This window comes from Gadus morhua, chromosome 21 (assembly GCF_902167405.1).
Source record: "Gadus morhua chromosome 21, gadMor3.0, whole genome shotgun sequence".
NCBI lineage: Eukaryota > Metazoa > Chordata > Actinopteri > Gadiformes > Gadidae > Gadus > Gadus morhua.
In genome coordinates this window covers 3,859,777-3,877,528 of record NC_044068.1, presented here as the reverse complement: position 1 = coordinate 3,877,528, position 17,752 = coordinate 3,859,777, and the positions used below count along the sequence as shown (strand labels likewise).

At 51.6% G+C, this 17,752-nt stretch overlaps 1 protein-coding gene across 3 annotated transcripts in view; it reads left to right on the top strand.

Moving 5' to 3' along the window:
• The window catches only part of LOC115534735 (nesprin-1), a gene marked incomplete at its 5' end in the record, with an annotated part of 87,089 nt that extends 69,344 nt beyond the window's left edge, over positions 1–17,745 (top strand). Inside the window, 16 exon segments of one of the 3 annotated variants that reach the window (XM_030345913.1) lie at positions 1–188; positions 889–1,039; positions 1,816–1,998; positions 3,003–3,140; positions 3,941–4,132; positions 5,247–5,616; positions 6,293–6,361; positions 7,085–7,191; positions 7,544–7,670; positions 8,320–8,516; positions 9,432–9,638; positions 9,796–9,924; positions 10,802–11,071; positions 11,768–11,854; positions 12,650–12,708; positions 15,977–17,745. In XM_030345913.1, coding sequence (XP_030201773.1) covers positions 1–188; positions 889–1,039; positions 1,816–1,998; positions 3,003–3,140; positions 3,941–4,132; positions 5,247–5,616; positions 6,293–6,361; positions 7,085–7,191; positions 7,544–7,670; positions 8,320–8,516; positions 9,432–9,638; positions 9,796–9,924; positions 10,802–11,071; positions 11,768–11,854; positions 12,650–12,708; positions 15,977–16,250 — 2,748 coding nt within the window. 3 annotated transcript variants of the gene reach the window in all.
• Positions 17,746–17,752: the final 7 nt, after the last annotated feature.

Here is a 17,752-nt window from a genome sequence, read left to right as displayed (position 1 = left end):
GAGCTTCAGCGAGACATCGAGAAGCACAGCACGGGTGTGGCCTCTGTGCTGAACCTGTGCGAGGTGCTGCTGCACGACTGCGACGCGTGCTCCACGGAGACGGAGTGCGACTCCATCCAGCAGGCCACGCGCGGGCTGGACCGCAGGTGGAGGGCCATCTGCGCCCTGTCCATGGAGAGACGCCTCAAGTCAGTCCTTCTAACAGCACACACACACACACACACACACACACACACACACACACACACACACACACACACACCGTATCATATCACCACGCCTCAAGTCAGTCCCTCAGAGCCCCTGCTCACCGCACACATCGCCGCACTTGACAGTGAGGATGCGTTCCTTTATCGTGATTGAATGTTAATGCAGTGATGCATATGGGTAAGAGTTGATCGGTTGGGATTTGGGTTGGTCGGTTAGAATAGGGTTAGTGGGTGAGGGTTAGGGTTGGTCTGACCCTATTCAATTATTTATCCATTAATACCTTACTTAACATGGGTTAACCTAACCCCTACCCTAACCATTAACCTAGCTAACATCGACTGTTAATTGACTAGATAATGCTTTTTCCTGCATTAACGAATGTAAATATAGGGTAAATTAATTACTGTACTCTAATTGTAAAGTGTCACCCATATTTATCGCACATGTCTTCTCAAGATATGAGTAGTGTATTGATTAGTGTAGGGTTTAGCGTTCATCATGAGTGAGTGGCGAAGGTTCCACGCAGTCCAGGGCGTTCCCTCCCCGTTCTCCGTCCCTGGGGTGTTGGCGTTGATGTTCCTGTGGTGGCGCCTGTGTGCGAGCGCGTGGAGGCGGATCCTCGCCGCTCCGTGACGTTCCTCACCGTTCTCCCTGTGGTGGCGTTTGCTGTGCGAGCAGGATGGAGGAAACGTGGCGGCTGTGGCAGAAGTTCCTCGACGACTACGGGCGCTTCGAGGAGTGGCTGAGGACCTCTGAGAGGACCGCGGCGCTGCCCAACTCGTCGGGCGTCCTGTACACCGTGGCCAAGGAGGAGCTGAAGAAGTTTGAGGTGAGGGGCGGAGCCTAACCCCGAGGAATCAACAGAGACATGGGCAACTGGGAGGAGATGCTCGGGGATGTGCAATGCATGCTGGGTAGTGGCTTAAGGGGCCTGGGTGGTGGTGGGTGGTGGTAGTGGGTGGGGGTTGCACTGGATAGGGTTTGGGTGGTGGGTGGGGTGGTGGTGGTGTTGGGGGATTAGTGTCATGTTACTTACTGGCCATGGAGGGCCAGTCGTCGCCCCAGTCATTCTCAACGAGGGATTCCTGCCTAGACGAGATCAGACCGGTATTTTCCGGTCTTTTCCGGTCCGGTCTGTTATGAGGTCATCTGTTGGGGGCACAAACATAATACCAACTGGACGGTTGAACCATTCATTTCATTTAAAAAGGGCATAAATAGTGAACATATTTTATGTTTGTGTACATTTGTGTTACAACATATAACACAGCTATAAGCTTACGGTACTATATGTAATTGTTAATGTGCAATGATCTAATTTGCTGCTGTAAACTCCAGGGGTGGAGCTTAAATATTGACAACTACATATAGAGCAATATTGATAACTTTTCAAACGTACACATTGATAATACATATATATAATCCCTTGATTATATATTTTTTGTGATCATTTGTCTAAACCATTTTGTGTGTGTGTGCCTGTGTGTGTGTGTGCCTTTGTGTGTGCCTGTCTGCCTGTGTGTGTGTGTGTGTGTGTGTGTGTGTGTGTGTGTGTGTGTGTGTGTGTGTGTGTGTGTGTGTGTGTGTGTGTGTGTGTGTGTGCAGGCCTTCCAGCGCCAGGTGCAGGAGTGTCTGACCCAGCTGGAGCTGATCAACAAGCAGTACCGCCGGCTAGCCCGCGAGAACCGCACCGACGCGTCCTGCCGGCTGCGGGAGATGGTCCACGACGGGAACCGGCGCTGGGATCACCTGCAGAGACGGGTCGCCTCCATCCTGCGCAGGCTCAAGGTACCCGTGATGCATCCCCTGGTCGCCATGGAGACCTGATTGAGTGCGTGAACTAGTGAACCCGGGTTGACTGCGGTCACAGCCCTTTGATCCTGATGCTGACCCCTTTGGTCCTGATGCTGACCCCTTTGGTCCTGATGATGCTGACCCCTTTGGTCCTGATGCTGACCCCTTTGGTCCTGATGCTGACCCCTTTGGTCCTGATGATGCTGAACCCTTTGGTCCTGATGCTGACCCCTTTGGTCCTGATGATGCTGACCCCTTTGGTCCTGATGCTGACCCCTTTGGTCCTGATGATGCTGACCCCTTTGGTCCTGATGCTGACCCCTTTGGTCCTGATGCTGACCCCTTTGGTCCTGATGCTGACCCCTTTGGTCCTGATGATGCTGACCCCTTTGGTCCTGATGATGCTGACCCCTTTGGTCCTGATGATGCTGACCCCTTTGGTCCTGATGCTGACCCCTTTGGTCCTGATGATGCTGACCCCTTTGGTCCTGATGCTGACCCCTTTGGTCCAGATGATGCTGACCCCTTTGGTCCAGATGATGCTGACCCCTTTGGTCCTGATGATGCTGACCCCTTTGGTCCTGATGATGCTGACCCCTTTGGTCCTGATTATGCTGACCCCTTTGGTCCTGATTATGCTGACCCCTTTGGTCCTGATGATGCTGACCCCTTTGGTCCTGATGATGCTGACCCCTTTGGTCCTGATGATGCTGACCCCTTTGGTCCTGATGATGCTGACCCCTTTGGTCCTGATGATACTGACCCCTTTGGTCCTGATGATGCCCCCTTTGGTCCTGATGCTGACCCCTTTGGTCCTGATGCTGACCCCTTTGGTCCTGATGCTGCCCCCTTTGGTCCTGATTATGCTGACCCCTTTGGTCCTGATGCTGCCCCCTTTGGTCCTGATGATGCTGACCCCTTCGGTCCTGATGATGCTGACCCCTTTGGTCCTGATTATGCTGACCTGTTTGGTCCTGATGCTGCCCCTCTTCTCCCAGCACTTCATCAGCCAGAGGGAGGAGTTTGAGACGGCCCAGGACAGCATCCTGGTGTGGCTGACGGAGATGGACCTGCAGCTCACCAACATCGAGCACTTCTCCGAGTGCGACGTCCACGCCAAGATCAAGCAGCTCAGGGTAGGCCCCCACAGCTCTTTAACCCGGGGGGACTGCGACGCAGGAGAGGGGGTTTGGTGGGTGGGGGAAATCCTTGTTTTGGATGCAAACACTTGATTAGCTCTCCAGATCTCTGTTGTCTTTTTCTTTTGTATTCTAGGGCTGTGCTTTTCCTTTTTTTTATTTTTTTTTATTGTATTATATTAGGTTATACTATTGCTTACTCTCGACATCTAACCTCTGTGTGTTTGTATATGTGCCTGTCTGTATGTGTGTATCTGTCTGTGTATGTGTATGGGTGTGTGTGTGTGTGTGTGTATATCTGTGTCTGTCTGTCTGTCTGTCTGTCTGTCTGTCTGTCTGTCTGTCTGTATCTCTGTTTCTCTGTCTGTCTCTCTCTCTGTCTCTCTGTATCTCTGTCTGTCTCTCTGTCTCTCTCTCTCTGTATCTCTGTCCGTCTCTCCGTCTGTCTCTCTCTCTGTGTATGTCTGTATGTCTGTCTGTCTGTCTCTCTGTCTCTGTCTCTCTCAATGTATCTCTGTCTGTCTCTCTGTATCTCTGTCTCTGTCTCTGTCTCTGTATCTCTGTCTGTCTCTCTGTCTGTCTCTCTGTATCTCTGTCCGTCTCTATGTCTCTCTGTATCTCTGTCTGTATGTATGTCTGTCTGTATCTCTGTCTGTGTGTGTCTCTGTCTGTCTGTCTCTCTGTCTCTCTGTCTCTCTGTATTTCTGTCTCTCTGTCTGTGTGTCTGTCTGTCTGTCTGTCTCTCTGTCTGTGTGTATCTGTCTGTCTGTCTGTGTGTGTCTGCCTGTGGGCCCCAGGCCTTCCAGCAGGAGATCCAGCTGAACACGGGCCGCATGGAGCTGGTGCTGCGTCAGGGGGAGGGGCTCCTGGAGAAGAGCGAGCCGCTGGACGCCGCCGTGATCGAGGACGAGCTGGGGGAGCTGCGGCGCTACGCCCTGGAGGTGTTCGGCCGCGTCGACCGCTACTACAAGAAGCTCACGCGCCTGCCGGTCGGTTGGCCGCCATTTTGGGACGCCTTTGTTCTTGCGTTTGTTTTTCGACGCTTTCGAGCGCTGTCCGTCTGCGGAGGCTTTTAAACGCAACGCTAGAATTCAATTTAAATCAGGGAAGGACTAAGGACTACTATTTTCCTGAGTAGTTACCGTTTGGGTATTCTTGTGTGAATGTATATAAAGTACCGAAGAATCGGTAATTCCATTAATAACCATGAAGAACGGGTGAATGCATGTTTAACCTATTTACCTTAATGAAGTATATTTGGATATTAAAAAAATATTCAAAAGGTTTTTATTCTTATCTTAGTGTATGCAGACTAAGTGTGTTTACATGGACGAGTTGACGGACATGTCGGTGTTTAGGAGACGCGGGAGGGACTGCGCTATGATGAGGCCTGGTGAACTTTTGGCTCGGTGCACTCTGGGTAGCGAGACGGAACACCTGTGGGCACGGGTCACTCAAACATGTGCTCGATGCCAGGGAGGAAAAACCGCTGTGACACTTTATCATGTCAGCCGAACACACTCTCTACTCCCCTCGCTGAACCACACACGCACACACACACACGCAGACACACACACACACGCAAACACACATTCACACATACGCGCACATGTGCAAGCAAGCACACATTCACACACACTCATCAGAATCTCACTCTCAATGAATTCCAAAAATGTTTTTTTGCTTTCATTGTATAATCCGGTCAGTCTGACATTGAAGGCTTGGTAAACACATCCTTTGAACATCTGTGAATAAACAGAAATGATACATTAAATCTACTCTCAGGGGAAACAGTATAAAATAGTTCAATTATTAACCTCGAAAAGAAAATTGATATTTTTTTGCATTTTCTAATCCTACCAACATTTTTCAAATGTACAGTAAATGAAGGGAGAAACAAACCTCATGTTCCCACTCCCTTAACACCTTTCCTTATTCCCTCCCTCTCTTGTCCTCACTCCCTTACCACCTTCCCTTATTCCCTCCCTTACCCCTGTCATCTCTCCCTTAACACCTTCCCTTACTCCCTTCCTCTCTTGTCCTCACTCCGTTATCACCTTCCCTTACTCCCTTTACCCCCTCTCCCCCCCCCCTCCCCCCCAGCTGGTGGATGACGATCTGGACGGCTCGGACCGTGAGCTAGAGGACGCTGAGGAGGAGGAGGAGGAGGAGGAGGAAGAGGAGGAGGAGGGCGTGGCCTCGGACCTCTCAGACCTCCAGTGGGGCGACGCCTCCCCGGCCCACGGGGGACGTCCCGCCGCCGCCGCCTCCGCCCTGGTGCGTGCCGAGCGCTCGGGCCGGGACACCCCCGCCAGCGTGGACTCCATCCCGCTGGAGTGGGACCACGACTACGACCTGAGCCGCGGGCTGGACGGCGCGGCGGAGGGGCGGGGCCTGGGCGGCGAGGCAGGGGGGCGGGGCCAGGAGCGAGAGGACGAGTACCTGGGCACGGCAGTGACGGCCGGGCTGTCAGGTGGGTTCCCCGCCCGTGTTGTAGGGGGGGTCCGAGGGATCGACGCACTGTAACACTTGCAAATGGATCAAACACAACACAACACATGCTGGATTTAGTAAACAAACCACGTATTCAGACAACACAGCGCCTGACAGAAACAAGAATAAACTGTCTGAATTCGCAGCGCATTTTCCAAATGCTGCTCGTGCGTCAAATTGTTGAAGCGTTTTTACTTAGTACGCTTGAGTTTTGTCTAATTTATCTTTCTTGAGTTATAGTGCGTACTGGGCTGTAGATATTATTTCGGGGTACATATTTAAAACTGTCCATTTTGCAGACGATTGTGCCCTGAATCCAATCCATATATTACAAATGTACCAACTTACCTAATTGAGTTCTGAGCTCCTCCTTCATGATATGTCCCAGAATTCACTCTGAGTCGCTTTGTATGAAGGCTTTACATACACATTGTCAATATATTCAACCATATCTCCAGACAGCTGACCCATATTTAATATAACATCTTATATCTGTATCTTTATCCAGATGTAGGTAACTCACACTAAAACACAACAAACTCCATACATTCAACCACTTGTTCGCACGACGCACAGGAAACACAGAGCCGAACAGCAGGTGGTTCCTCCGTGCAGAGTCAGACTGTAAGTGTCGTGTTGCGTCCCTCTCTCCCCAGATGTAGTTATCCCCGAGAGCACCGAGGCTTACATTAAACTGACCGAGAGCACCCTGCGGTCCTCCTCCGGTAGGCCACAACACCACAGTGTCTGGGTGTCCCCGCCTGAAGCACTAAAACACCGCCGCCGCATGCTAGCGGTCGTAGCATCGAGCTACGCGCCACCGTGCCAGAACCCAACTAACGCGCACACCATTTAACCACAGAGCACGTCGGTTAGCATGCTACATTGGACTGCCGTGTTAGCTAGCACGGCCAGCACCGCATGATGTCACTCACCGTTCTCCTGACATTATTAGCTTACCGTTTAACCAGAGTGCACGTCGGTTAGCATGCTACATCAATTAGCATGCTGGTTTGTAATGCCTTGTTAGCTAGCACTAGATTAGTGCTGCATGATGTCCGTCTCCGTTCCCCTGCGCGGTCTCACCTGGCTGAGGTGAACCCCTTCATGTGCACATCCGTTTAACTCCATGCTAATCCATCGCATTGTTCCTCTTGCCTGCTAAGGGTTTCACCACATGGTTCATCTAACAATGTTCACCTCCAGTGTGGAATATAACAAACTAGAACTAGCACGACTGGTTTCGTCTCCATCCACAAAGCTCTGCCATTCCCACAAATTCATATTTTCACTCTTTATCATATTTTGGTGGCATGCCGTGCTTGCTCCATACGTCCGTGTCCTGTTGAGTTACAATCAACGCACGGCTGCGTTCCAAACGATACGCCGTCTGCATCGTCCTTCCTTCCCTGTCCAACCCTTGCTCTGCCTCGCCCCCTCCCCCCCAGGGACTCCTGCCCACCTGAGACAGCGGGACCCCGCCCTGGAGCGGCAGCAGAGGGAGGGCCTGGCCAACGGCTCCAGCCCCGAGCTGGACTCCTCCTACATGGGCTACGTGAGTCACCGGCACACCCCCCGCTCAAACGACACACAACACGCAACACAACACAACACATGGGCCGCGTGAGTCAGCTGTACACAACACGGAGCATGTGGCTCGCTGGGTTACGATGACCCTGTCTCACTGGCTGCACTTTCATTATTGCGTCCTTTAATATTTTATTTACTTTCACTTTCACTTTTCACTTTCAAGTGATCAATATCGCTCTGTATGTATCTGTTGATTTATCTTTTTGTACCTAATGTTCTCAATAATTGTATTTTAACGACCATGCTTCTTACTCAATGTGCAAAGCGTACCAAGCGTAACACTGAGACGATGAGCGCTGTCTCCGTGGTTACCGTAGATGCGTCTGATGGGGGAGTGCAGGGGCAACATGGACGCCGTGAGGAGGGCGGAGGAGGAGCTGACGGAGGAGGAGGAGGACGCCCCGGGCCTTACCAATCCCATCAGCACCGACGCCCAGAGTGCAGGTCGGTGAAGGGGACGCGGCCACAGAACACACTGCGTACACCGAAAACAGAACAGTATTCAACTCCCATACCCTGTCCTGAAACGCTAGTGAAACACCGGTTCAATCTCCTTGTGAGGCCTGCCCACATCGGGGATGTGTTTACCCCTTTATTGGGTCATTGGTTTAACAGGAACAGCTCACAATTCATATATTGCACCAGTGATAGCTACAAGCTAGTTAGCGTATGTAAGCCCTGGGCTGGGCTGGGATCGAACCGAGTACCTTTGGGCTAAGATTAGGGAACACCAGCCACTACACTGCCCCCCACCCCAATACATTACCCTGGTTCCCTAGTAAAAGAGTCCTCTTTTACCATCGACCAATCAGAAGCCCTGACTGGTGTCCTCAGTAGTATGACTTCGGCCATGTTCTCTCTGTGGTTCTCTCCATGGTTCTGACCCGTGGTTCTCTCCGTGGTTCTGACCCGTGGTTCCCTCCAGGGTTCTGACCCGTGGTTCTCTCTGTGGTTCTGACCAGTGGTTCTCTCTGTGGTTCTGACCCATGGTTCTCTCCGTGGTTCTGACCCGTGGTTCTCTCCGTGGTTCTGACCCCCGGTTCTCTGCGTGGTTCTCGGCGTGGTTTCTGACCCGTGGTTCCGCCCCTTCCAGGAGTGATCGAGCGCTGGGAGCTGCACCAGGCCCAGTCGCTCACCGACCGCCACCGGCAGAAGCAAAAGCAGCTGATCTCAGACCTGCAGACCATGAGGGCGTGGCTGGGCCAGTCGGAGGCGGAGCTAGGACACCTGCGGAGCCTGGACCTCAGCACAGACATCCAGGCCATCCAGCAGCGCATCCGCAAGCTCAAGGTGTGTGATTGTGTGTGTGTGTGTGTGTGTGTGTGTGTGTGTGTGTGTGTGTGTGTGTGTGTGTGTGTGTGTGTGTGTGTGTGTGTGTGTGTGTGTGTGTGTGTGTGTGTGTGTGTGTGTGTGTGTGTGTGCGCGTGTCAACTTAAGAGTGTGTGTGAATTAGCTTGTAATGAATATTAAAATATCTCTGAGGATCTGTTATTTATTGACATCAGTGAGTTAATATTCATTTTCCAAATTCTAATGAAGGACGTCAAGTACATACTATATCAAAAGACCTTTGATATAACTCTTGTTTCGATTATTTTTAGTAGTAGAGTAGCATGCAGTGTAGTCTTGTGTTTGTTTGAGTGGATGTGTAAGCCCACCCATCTCTGTCTGTACTGGAATCTCATTCTACTGGAGCTACGCTGGGGTCCTGAAGTAAACCCGATCACCTCACACACACACACACACACACACATACACACACTCACTGTTGGCCTAGCGCTCGACCTCATGATAGCATACCTCTGTGCACAACTAGCCAAGAGACCACGGCCTGCGAGGCATCTCACACCTTCTAAAAATACCCCGCCACTAACCCACATACACATACTCCATCTAACCTTAACTTATACCCTTTTCCTGGACAGGAGCTTCCTAAACATGGTCTCTGGCCCCCGGCCTGGGGTGGAGGGGCAGTGATGTAATGGCCACTGTTCTATTGCAGATACACGCTTCACCCCATGTTTACTCTTTTAATCTAACCGTCAGAGTTGAGTTAGGATCCAAGAAGTTAGCTAGTTAGCACCATGCTAACTAGCATGCTAACTTCCCTGCTAACTTTCATGCTGACTACCATGCACACTATGGTTTTCCATCTCCATCACCAACCCTCCCTCTTCTCTCCCTCTGGCTCCGCCCCCCGTTCAGGAGCTGCAGAAGAGCATGGACGGCCACAAGTCGGAGGTGCTGTCAATCAACCTGAGTGGCAGCGAGTTCCTCCAATCGGAGCCTGACTCCGAGGAGGCGTGGGCCCTGAGGGACGGGCTGAAGGAGATGAACTCCCGCTGGGAGCGGCTCAGCTCCTCGTTGGAGGCCTGGAGGGAGGAGCTACAGCGGGCGCTGATGCAGTGCCAGGTAGGACCAGCACGCACATATGTGCACGTGTACGCGTACACACACACACACACACACACACACACACACCCTCCCCTCCGAGTCCAACGCCTTCCTTTACCCACGGTGGGTGGCTTGCTCCAGTACTGACCCCAGAACCCGTCTCCCTGTGCTGCAGGAGTTCCACGAGATGAGCCACGGGCTGCTGCTGTGGCTGGAGCACATCGACCGCCGGCGGAACCAGCTCGGGCCGGCCGCGCCCTCGGCCGACCGGCCCGCGCTGCGCTGCCACCACGCCTCGCTCACGGTAGGAACCACCCGCCGGCGCGGCGGGGGGGGGGGGGGGGGTTATGATGACCCTGTCTCACTGGCTGCGCTTTCATTATTGCGTCCTTTAATATTTTATTTACTTTCACTTTCACTTTTCACTTTCAAGTGATCAATATAATGGTCGAGATTCGTGGAGGAGTCGTCGTGCTTATTTTGGGTTAACGTCTGTTTTAGTGGTTCTGAAGTGGGAACACGCTGGTTAGGGTCGGATCTCACACAAGCACACATTTAAACGTGCTAAGGCTGCTTATAAATAGGATGAAGGCATCTAAAGTACGATATACCTAACGGTCTCACAAGTCATTTTAGATGTGTTAACATCTCCAGCAACAATCGTAAACGTGATATCATAACGTGAGGTCGTAACGTGATAAAGTAAACTGATATCATAACGTGAGGTCGTAACGTGATAAAGTAAACTGATATCATAACGTGAGGTCGTAACGTGATAAAGTAAACTGATATCGTAATGTGAGGTCGTAACGTGATAAAGTAAACTGATATCATAACGTGAGATCGTAACGTGATAAAGTAAACTGATATCATAACGTGATAAAGTAAACTGATATCATAACGTGAGGTCGTAACGTGATAAAGTAAACTGATATCGTAACGTGAGGTCGTAACGTGATAAAGTAAACTGATATCATAACGTGAGGTCGTAACGTGATAAAGTAAACTGATATCATAACGTGAGGTCGTAACGTGATAAAGTAAACTGCTATTGTAATGTGAGATTGTAAAGTGAGATCGTAACGTGATAACATAACGTAATAACGGAACATAATAACGTAACGTGACAACGTAATAACATCCCCCATCATTCCCCCCCCCCCCCCCCACCCACCGCCCAGCAAATCAAGCAGGAGCTGCTGGACTCCCAGCAGAAGGTGTCGGCCCTCCAGGAGCTGTCGACCCAGCTACTGGTCCACATCCAGCCCTCGGGCCCCGGCGCCCAGCCCCCGGGGGGCCCTGCGGCCCCGCCCTCGGGCCCCGGGGAGCGGCTGGAGGCCCAGGAGAAGGTGCACGTCATCTGGAACCGGCTGAAGCTGCTCCTCAGGGAGGTGAACGTCGACCTGGAGGAGCTGGAGAGGAGGCTGGAGGAGGCCGGCCAGGGGAAGCAGGTCAGAGGCCGCAGTCGAGCCTGTGTTTCGTTGTGGTTCCAGTCGTAGATCGATACAATTATGTGTTGATCCCCCGGAGGTGAAGTTCCTGTGTGTACAGCAGCCCAGCAGCAGTGGAAGACACAGGATGTAATACAATTCAATAAAAACACAAAGTAGTGCTAAGGAACACAAAAAGGGATGCAGAAGTAAACATTAAAGTAAGGACAAGCAGAACAAACAGGACAAACAAAACAAACAATATAAGTGATAAAGTGGCCCAGTGCCAGTACTCCACAGTATATAAGTTACAGCCTCGGGCCAGGCCATACAACAGCACCCCATCCCTGAGCCCAAAGCACACCCAGAGAGTACTTTGGGCTCTTAATGAAAAACGAAGATGATATAATACTGTTTTATCGGAGCTCAGCCCACAACGTGTAGGTGCAGAAGGGCAGTGTTTAATCGCTGGCATTGTAGAGGACTTAAGTCTGTTTTGGACGTGGACATTTTCAGGAATACTATTGTGCGTCGGCTTTGGGTCCCAGCCTTCTTGGGGGGTTGAACCCCGACCATCCACCCCCAATACCAGGGAAAGACACCTGGAAAAGCAGCAGATACAGAGCATCTGTCATCCCTCCGCTCACATTTCAATCAGGATCAGAAAATGGCGAAACGGTCAAAGTAACAGATTTTTATTTTTCATTGTTTCAACAGGAGTCGCTGTCCCACGTGAACAAAGCCCACCTGTCGGGAACCCCTCGTCCCGTCTCCCTAGGGTCCGTCCCCAACCGGCGACGACTGGTAATGTGCTCCACGTTTTACCGTCCAGCTCTCCGGCCGGTAGGGGGCGCCGGCTACACTTTAGCACAGGAAACCCCTTAAACGCTGTGCAGCGAAACATGTAGAAACCCCTATTTTATGAAGTAGTCCTCTAAGATGACTTTTGATTTCCTTCCTATAGCTCGGAGATCTTAGATTCTAATCTATTTTTTTCAGTTCATTTCTCTCCTGCTTTCAGACGTCCTGTTAACATGCTAACCCAATACCAAATGTTTGCTAGCTACCCCGATTTTGATATTTGTTTAAAGAGGAGGTCATGGTCACTATGTTTACGCAAATATGTGTCTCCAAAACCTCACAAGAAATACTGGCTTTTCTTTTTTATGAACGCGACGCCATGGCGACGATTCGGAGATTGTGATGGATTTCATCCTCATTAACCAAAGGATGAACCACACAATCCCACGTCCACCTCACTCACTCACACCACCCTGTCTCCTGACGCCCCAATGTTAGTCTCGAGAAGCCAGATTTCTTAGTACTTGATTGTACGATCACCATCATTGATCATGTTGCTGCCTCCCCCCCTCCCCCCTCCCCCTGCCCTCCCCCCCCCCCCCCCCCCCCCTTTGGTTATTATCTCCCTAGCGATACGACTTCTGCTCTCTCATCGTTTTTTTATTTGGTTTTACTCTCATCAGAAGCTTGGTCTTTATTTGCCCTGGACTGAAACATTGTTTTTCTTTTTTTTCACTCCCTCCTCTCCCTCCCTCCCTCCCTCCCTCTCCTCCCCCCTTGCTCATTGCCTTGGTACAGCCCCGGGGCAAAAGTAGTCAGGCCCGCGCAGGATACCCCAGCAGAGGCCCCCGCCACAGGTACCAATTGCCCTGGACTCTCTAGAACCCGGGGAGGGTAACGGAACCGCACGCACCCCCAACTAGATCCCCCAGCTCGAACCTCAACCTAGAACCCCCATCCTATCTGCCACTTCTTAACTCAATCAAATCTAAACTAAACTGCCAAACAAACTAAACGTCCAATCACGAAATCAATCTGTCTATCATCAAAAAGATGATTTTGATTACTGTTGATTTTCCCTTTGCGACTCCGCCGAGATTGTCAAATGTCGGAGTGGTCTCTCTCCCTCCCCCCCCTCCTCAGCGTGCGTTCCATGACCCTCCCTCGTTCTAGAAGCCTCCTTACTGGCTGTTTTCATGAGCTGGGATTGGCTGATCCATGGGCCAGCTCCCTGTCATGTTGTGAACTGTCTCTCTGTCGTTTTGATGTGCTGTGCACTGCCTTGACCTGCTGCTCCCTCCCTCTGCGGAATGGCACCATCACCCCCATCATTCCCATCCTACTTTGGGTTTTCCTTTTCCCTTTTGTTGCTTCTCGTTTGGGGAAATCTGTGTTGTGTTGTAGTGCTGTCCTTCGCCCACCAGGTGGCGGTGTGCGAGTCCTCACACCCACAGCCTCCCCCCTGCTTCTGTCCCCTGTGTATCCTTCCCCCCCGTGGCTCCAGCCATGACTCTTCTGTCACTTCTCTCTCCACACACAGAGCCGCACTTACAGTTTTGGGGATCATGTTGGGAAGAGTGCCGATACATACTGGTTCTGCTGTGGCCAGCGCCTTGGGCTGGTACTGTTGATCCTATCACCAGTCCTGACCGGTCCCACCCTCCAAGTCACTCCACCGCTGATTCCAAAACATCACGTTTAATTAGTATTTTGGACGTGTAGAAATGACGACGTGGTCAAAAGCTACTAATTAGGCACATTGTCTAGGGCTAGGGTTAGGGAAAACAAACGGGTTAGGGTTAGGGTTAACCCTTAGTGTTAGAGAGAGAGAGAGAGAGAGAGAGAGACAGAGAAACGGGTTAGGGTTAACCCTTAACCTAACCCGTTTGTTTTTAGGGTTAGGGTTAACCCTTAGGGTTAGAGAGAGAGAGAGAGAGACAGAGAAACGGGTTAGGGTTAACCCTTAACCTAACCCATTTGTTTTTAGGGTTAGGGTTAACCCTTAGGTTTAGAGAGGGAGAGACAGAGAAACGGGTTAGGGTTAACACTTAACCTAACCCATTTGTTGTTAGGGTTAGGGTTAACCCTTAGGGTTAGAGAGAGAGAGAGACAGAGAAACGGGTTAGGGTTAACACTTAGGGTGAGAGAGAGAGAGAGAGAGAGAGAGAGAGAGAGAGAGAGAGAGAGAGAGAGAGAGAGAGAGAGAGAGAGAGAGAGAGAGAGAGAGAGAGAGAGAGAGAGAGAGAGAGAGAGAGAGAGAGAGAGGGTTAACCCTTAGGTTTAGAGAGAGAGAGAGAGAGAGAGAAACGGGTTAGGGTTAACACTTAACCTAACCCATTTGTTTTTAGGGTTAGGGTTACCCTAAGCCGTTTGTTCTGAGCTCCAGGGTCCTGCGTGGAGCAGTGTGTGTCTGCGCAGCCTGAGAAGCGGTGGCCTTGGACGGCCTCTCTGGGCTGAGCAGCATGACATGGGGACGACAGGAGAGGCCTTCCTTGATTGGCTCCTCTGTATGCACAATGGCGAGCCCCCCTGCCCCCCCCCCCCCCCCCCCCCCCTGCGCCCATTACTCACTAATTGGAGACGGAAATTGAAATGCGTGTTACCATGGAGAGGAGTGTTCTGGTGGACTCAGAGAAGGGCCGGAACAGCTGACACACACACACACACATGTGCACACGCATATACACACACACACACACACACACACTCAGACGCTTATACACATGCAGGCAAGCACGCACATACACACACGCAAACGCGCACACGAACACACACATGCAAACCCGCACAAACGCACGCACACACCCGCGGGTACACACACACACACACATACACAAACGCGCACAGACATTCACAAACACATATGCATACACACACGCACACAAACACACACACACACATGCATATACACAGGCACGCACTCACACACGAACACTCATACACACACACACACACACACACACACACACACACACACACACACACACACACACATACAGACACCCACACAGGAGGGCCTTCGCGGCCGGGAAGGTTCCCAGCCACAGCGGGAGGAACAGGAAGTGGGTCTGAGTCGTCTGGGCACAGAGCCTCGGTCACTTCCTCCTCCGGGCGGACCGGGAACGCCATGTTCCTCTGGGGGAGGACTGAGGGAGGGGGAGGGAGAGGGAGAGGGAGAAGGAGAGAGGGAGAAGGAGAGAGAGGGAGAGGGAGAGGGAGACAGAGATGGTGATAGGGGAGAGAGAGAGAGAGAGAGAGAGAGAGAGAGAGAGAGAGAGAGAGAAAGGGGGAGAAAGGGAAACTTTTGGCCCCGTTGCGCCCTGTCTCGAAGGAGAGGGGACCTTGAACTCTCACACACTAGGCTGCGGAGCCGGAGGGAGGGAGAGAGAGAGAGGGGGAGAGTGGGGGGAGGAGGGGGAAAGAGGGTGAGAGAGAAGGAAAGGGAGAGAGAGAGAGAGAGAGAGAGACAGACAGCTCCTCAGCCAATCACACAGGAGGACGCCTTGTAAGCCGATTCCCACTTTGAGTGTTCCCCGTGCATGTGTGTGTGTGTGTGTGGTCCTCTGTGCCCCTGTGTGTTCCTTCTGCGTGTCTTCTAGGAATGTATGGTGGGGCGCGCAGGCCCTCTCGTCGTGTCCTCCTCCTCTCTCCTCCTCCCCTCCTCCTCTCCTCCTCTCTCCTCCCCAGATGTGTTTCAGTTGTGCATACGTGTTTGTGTGTACCATCCTCTCTCTGCACCCCACATCCATTCTTCGTTCCCCGGGCTCTGGTTGGTCTGCGGAGGTGCTTCCTACGGGGGTTCGAGTCCCTTTGGGTTCTGATGCACCTTACTGCGTTCAAATTGTAAACACGCCCCCTCCCCGCCGATACGGGGCCGATGCAGACCAACTCAAAGCCAGGAGTACAGTTTAGATGCCATCTCCTCCCTGACCACCACTCAGGATCTCTCTCTCTCTCTCTCTCTCTCTCTCTCTCTCTCTCTCTCTCTCTCTCTCTCTCTCTCTCTCTCTCTCTCTCTCTCTCTCTCTCTCTCTCTCTCTCTCTCTCTCTCTCTCTCTCTCTCTCTCTCTCTCTCTCTCTTTCCTGTTGTTTGACTCGTGATCTCGTCTCCCCTCCCGCCTGCAGCCCGAGCAAATCCCTCGTCACCGCTGGCTGCGCTTCCTCCCGTTCTGACCGGACGGGCGGCCTCTGGACCTCCTCCTCCCCTCCGGCGGGCCCCTCCTTCCTGCTACGCGTGCTGCGTGCGGCGCTGCCGGTTCACCTCCTCCTGCTGCTGATCCTCGGCCTCGCCTGCCTCGTGCCCATGAGCCAGGAGGACTACAGCTGCCACCACGCCAACAACTTCGCCCGCTCCTTCCATCCCATGCTGAGCTACACCAACGGACCTCCGCCTATATGAGGCGCCGCCCCCATCAAGGACCCCGAAGTCACCTGTACCGGGACCACACCCCCTCTATGAGGACCGCCCCCCACGACCATATATGGACCAGACATCCGCCCAGTCCATCGTGGCCTCTGTTCCGTGTGAGGACCGGACAGCCGCCCGTGTACGGGCAGAACTCTCCGCCCGTATAAGGACTGTCCCTCCGCAGCTAGCTACCAGCTTTGCCAAGGACTCCGACACTCTGACTAGTATGAATGTTCCCTGTTCTTTCCCTGCAGGACCCCCGACTCCCACTCTCCCGACCCCAACTCCACGACCCCACCTCCCCTCCACCCCCACGCTGGGAGCATATGAAATCCGATGGAGTGTCTCCACCAGTAACACAATGAGAACCAGTCCATTAGAGCGTTCTGGGGCCAGTTGACTGAGGCCCTAGCGTCTCCAGGGTGAAGGGACTCAAGCCTCCTCCATCCGAATAATAGCAGTTGTTTTTTTATTCTTTCTTCGGAAAAATGAAGTATATTATTTTTGACGTATTTTTTATTTCTACGGTTGAATCACAGAGCACTATTTATATACAACCGCGTGCTGGGAGCCAAAGTCCACGGCGCTGTTCGTACTTCAGTGCTGCTACTATTTATTTTTTTCCGTTCGATTGGATTTGAAGATTTGTTTGATTTCACGAGGACACAGCACAGACTGTGGGAGATTCTACCTGTAAATCGTAGTTTAGGTAAAGTATCAAACATTCATCTCTTTGAAGAGTTTCCAAAATGAGAACTTTTCAAAATTGACATCATGGTAAAATCTTGCGATTTTGAACACCGAGTGATCCAATGCCTTCGGAATCGGCCGACGATTTCTGATGGACGCACTTTGTATTTAAAAGAAATGGCTGCCGTTATTTTATTTTGTTCACGAGATTTACAAAACTTTCGGAGACAAACTCATCATGGAAGGTAGCCGATAGCTGAACCCTAACGCACTGAAACGAGCGCCTGATTATGGTTCCTCACCGAAGCCGTCCAGTCTTCCCCCAAGACAGCCAAATGCTGGTGTCCCTGTTTTGATCTCCTTTTATATCCATTCTAGTATTTCAATATTTAATCACGTAGGGCAAACCTCGACACGCAGGATGAGATTCCGTTTATTTTATTTCTATCGGTGATTCAAATGCCCCGCAAAACGCGGGCAGTTATTTTTTTACCTTTTTAGTTCGAGCATGCACTTCTGCAAGTCCTTTCTGCTTTTTAAGTTCGCCAACCAATCACGGTCTGTGTACGGAGACGGAGGTGCGGAGGCGGGCGAAAAACAATGCTTGGTGCTTTGTTACCGTGAGGACGACACCTCTGACGCGATGGAGATATCTAGTCTGCGCTGTTTGAAACTGTAAAAAGAAACATAAAAAAAAAAGCCCGGACATGGAAATGGTTATTTATGTATGTACAGTTTGCTAATGCTGAAATCATGAAGAATGTTCTTTACATATAGTAAAAAAATATATAAAATACACGTTT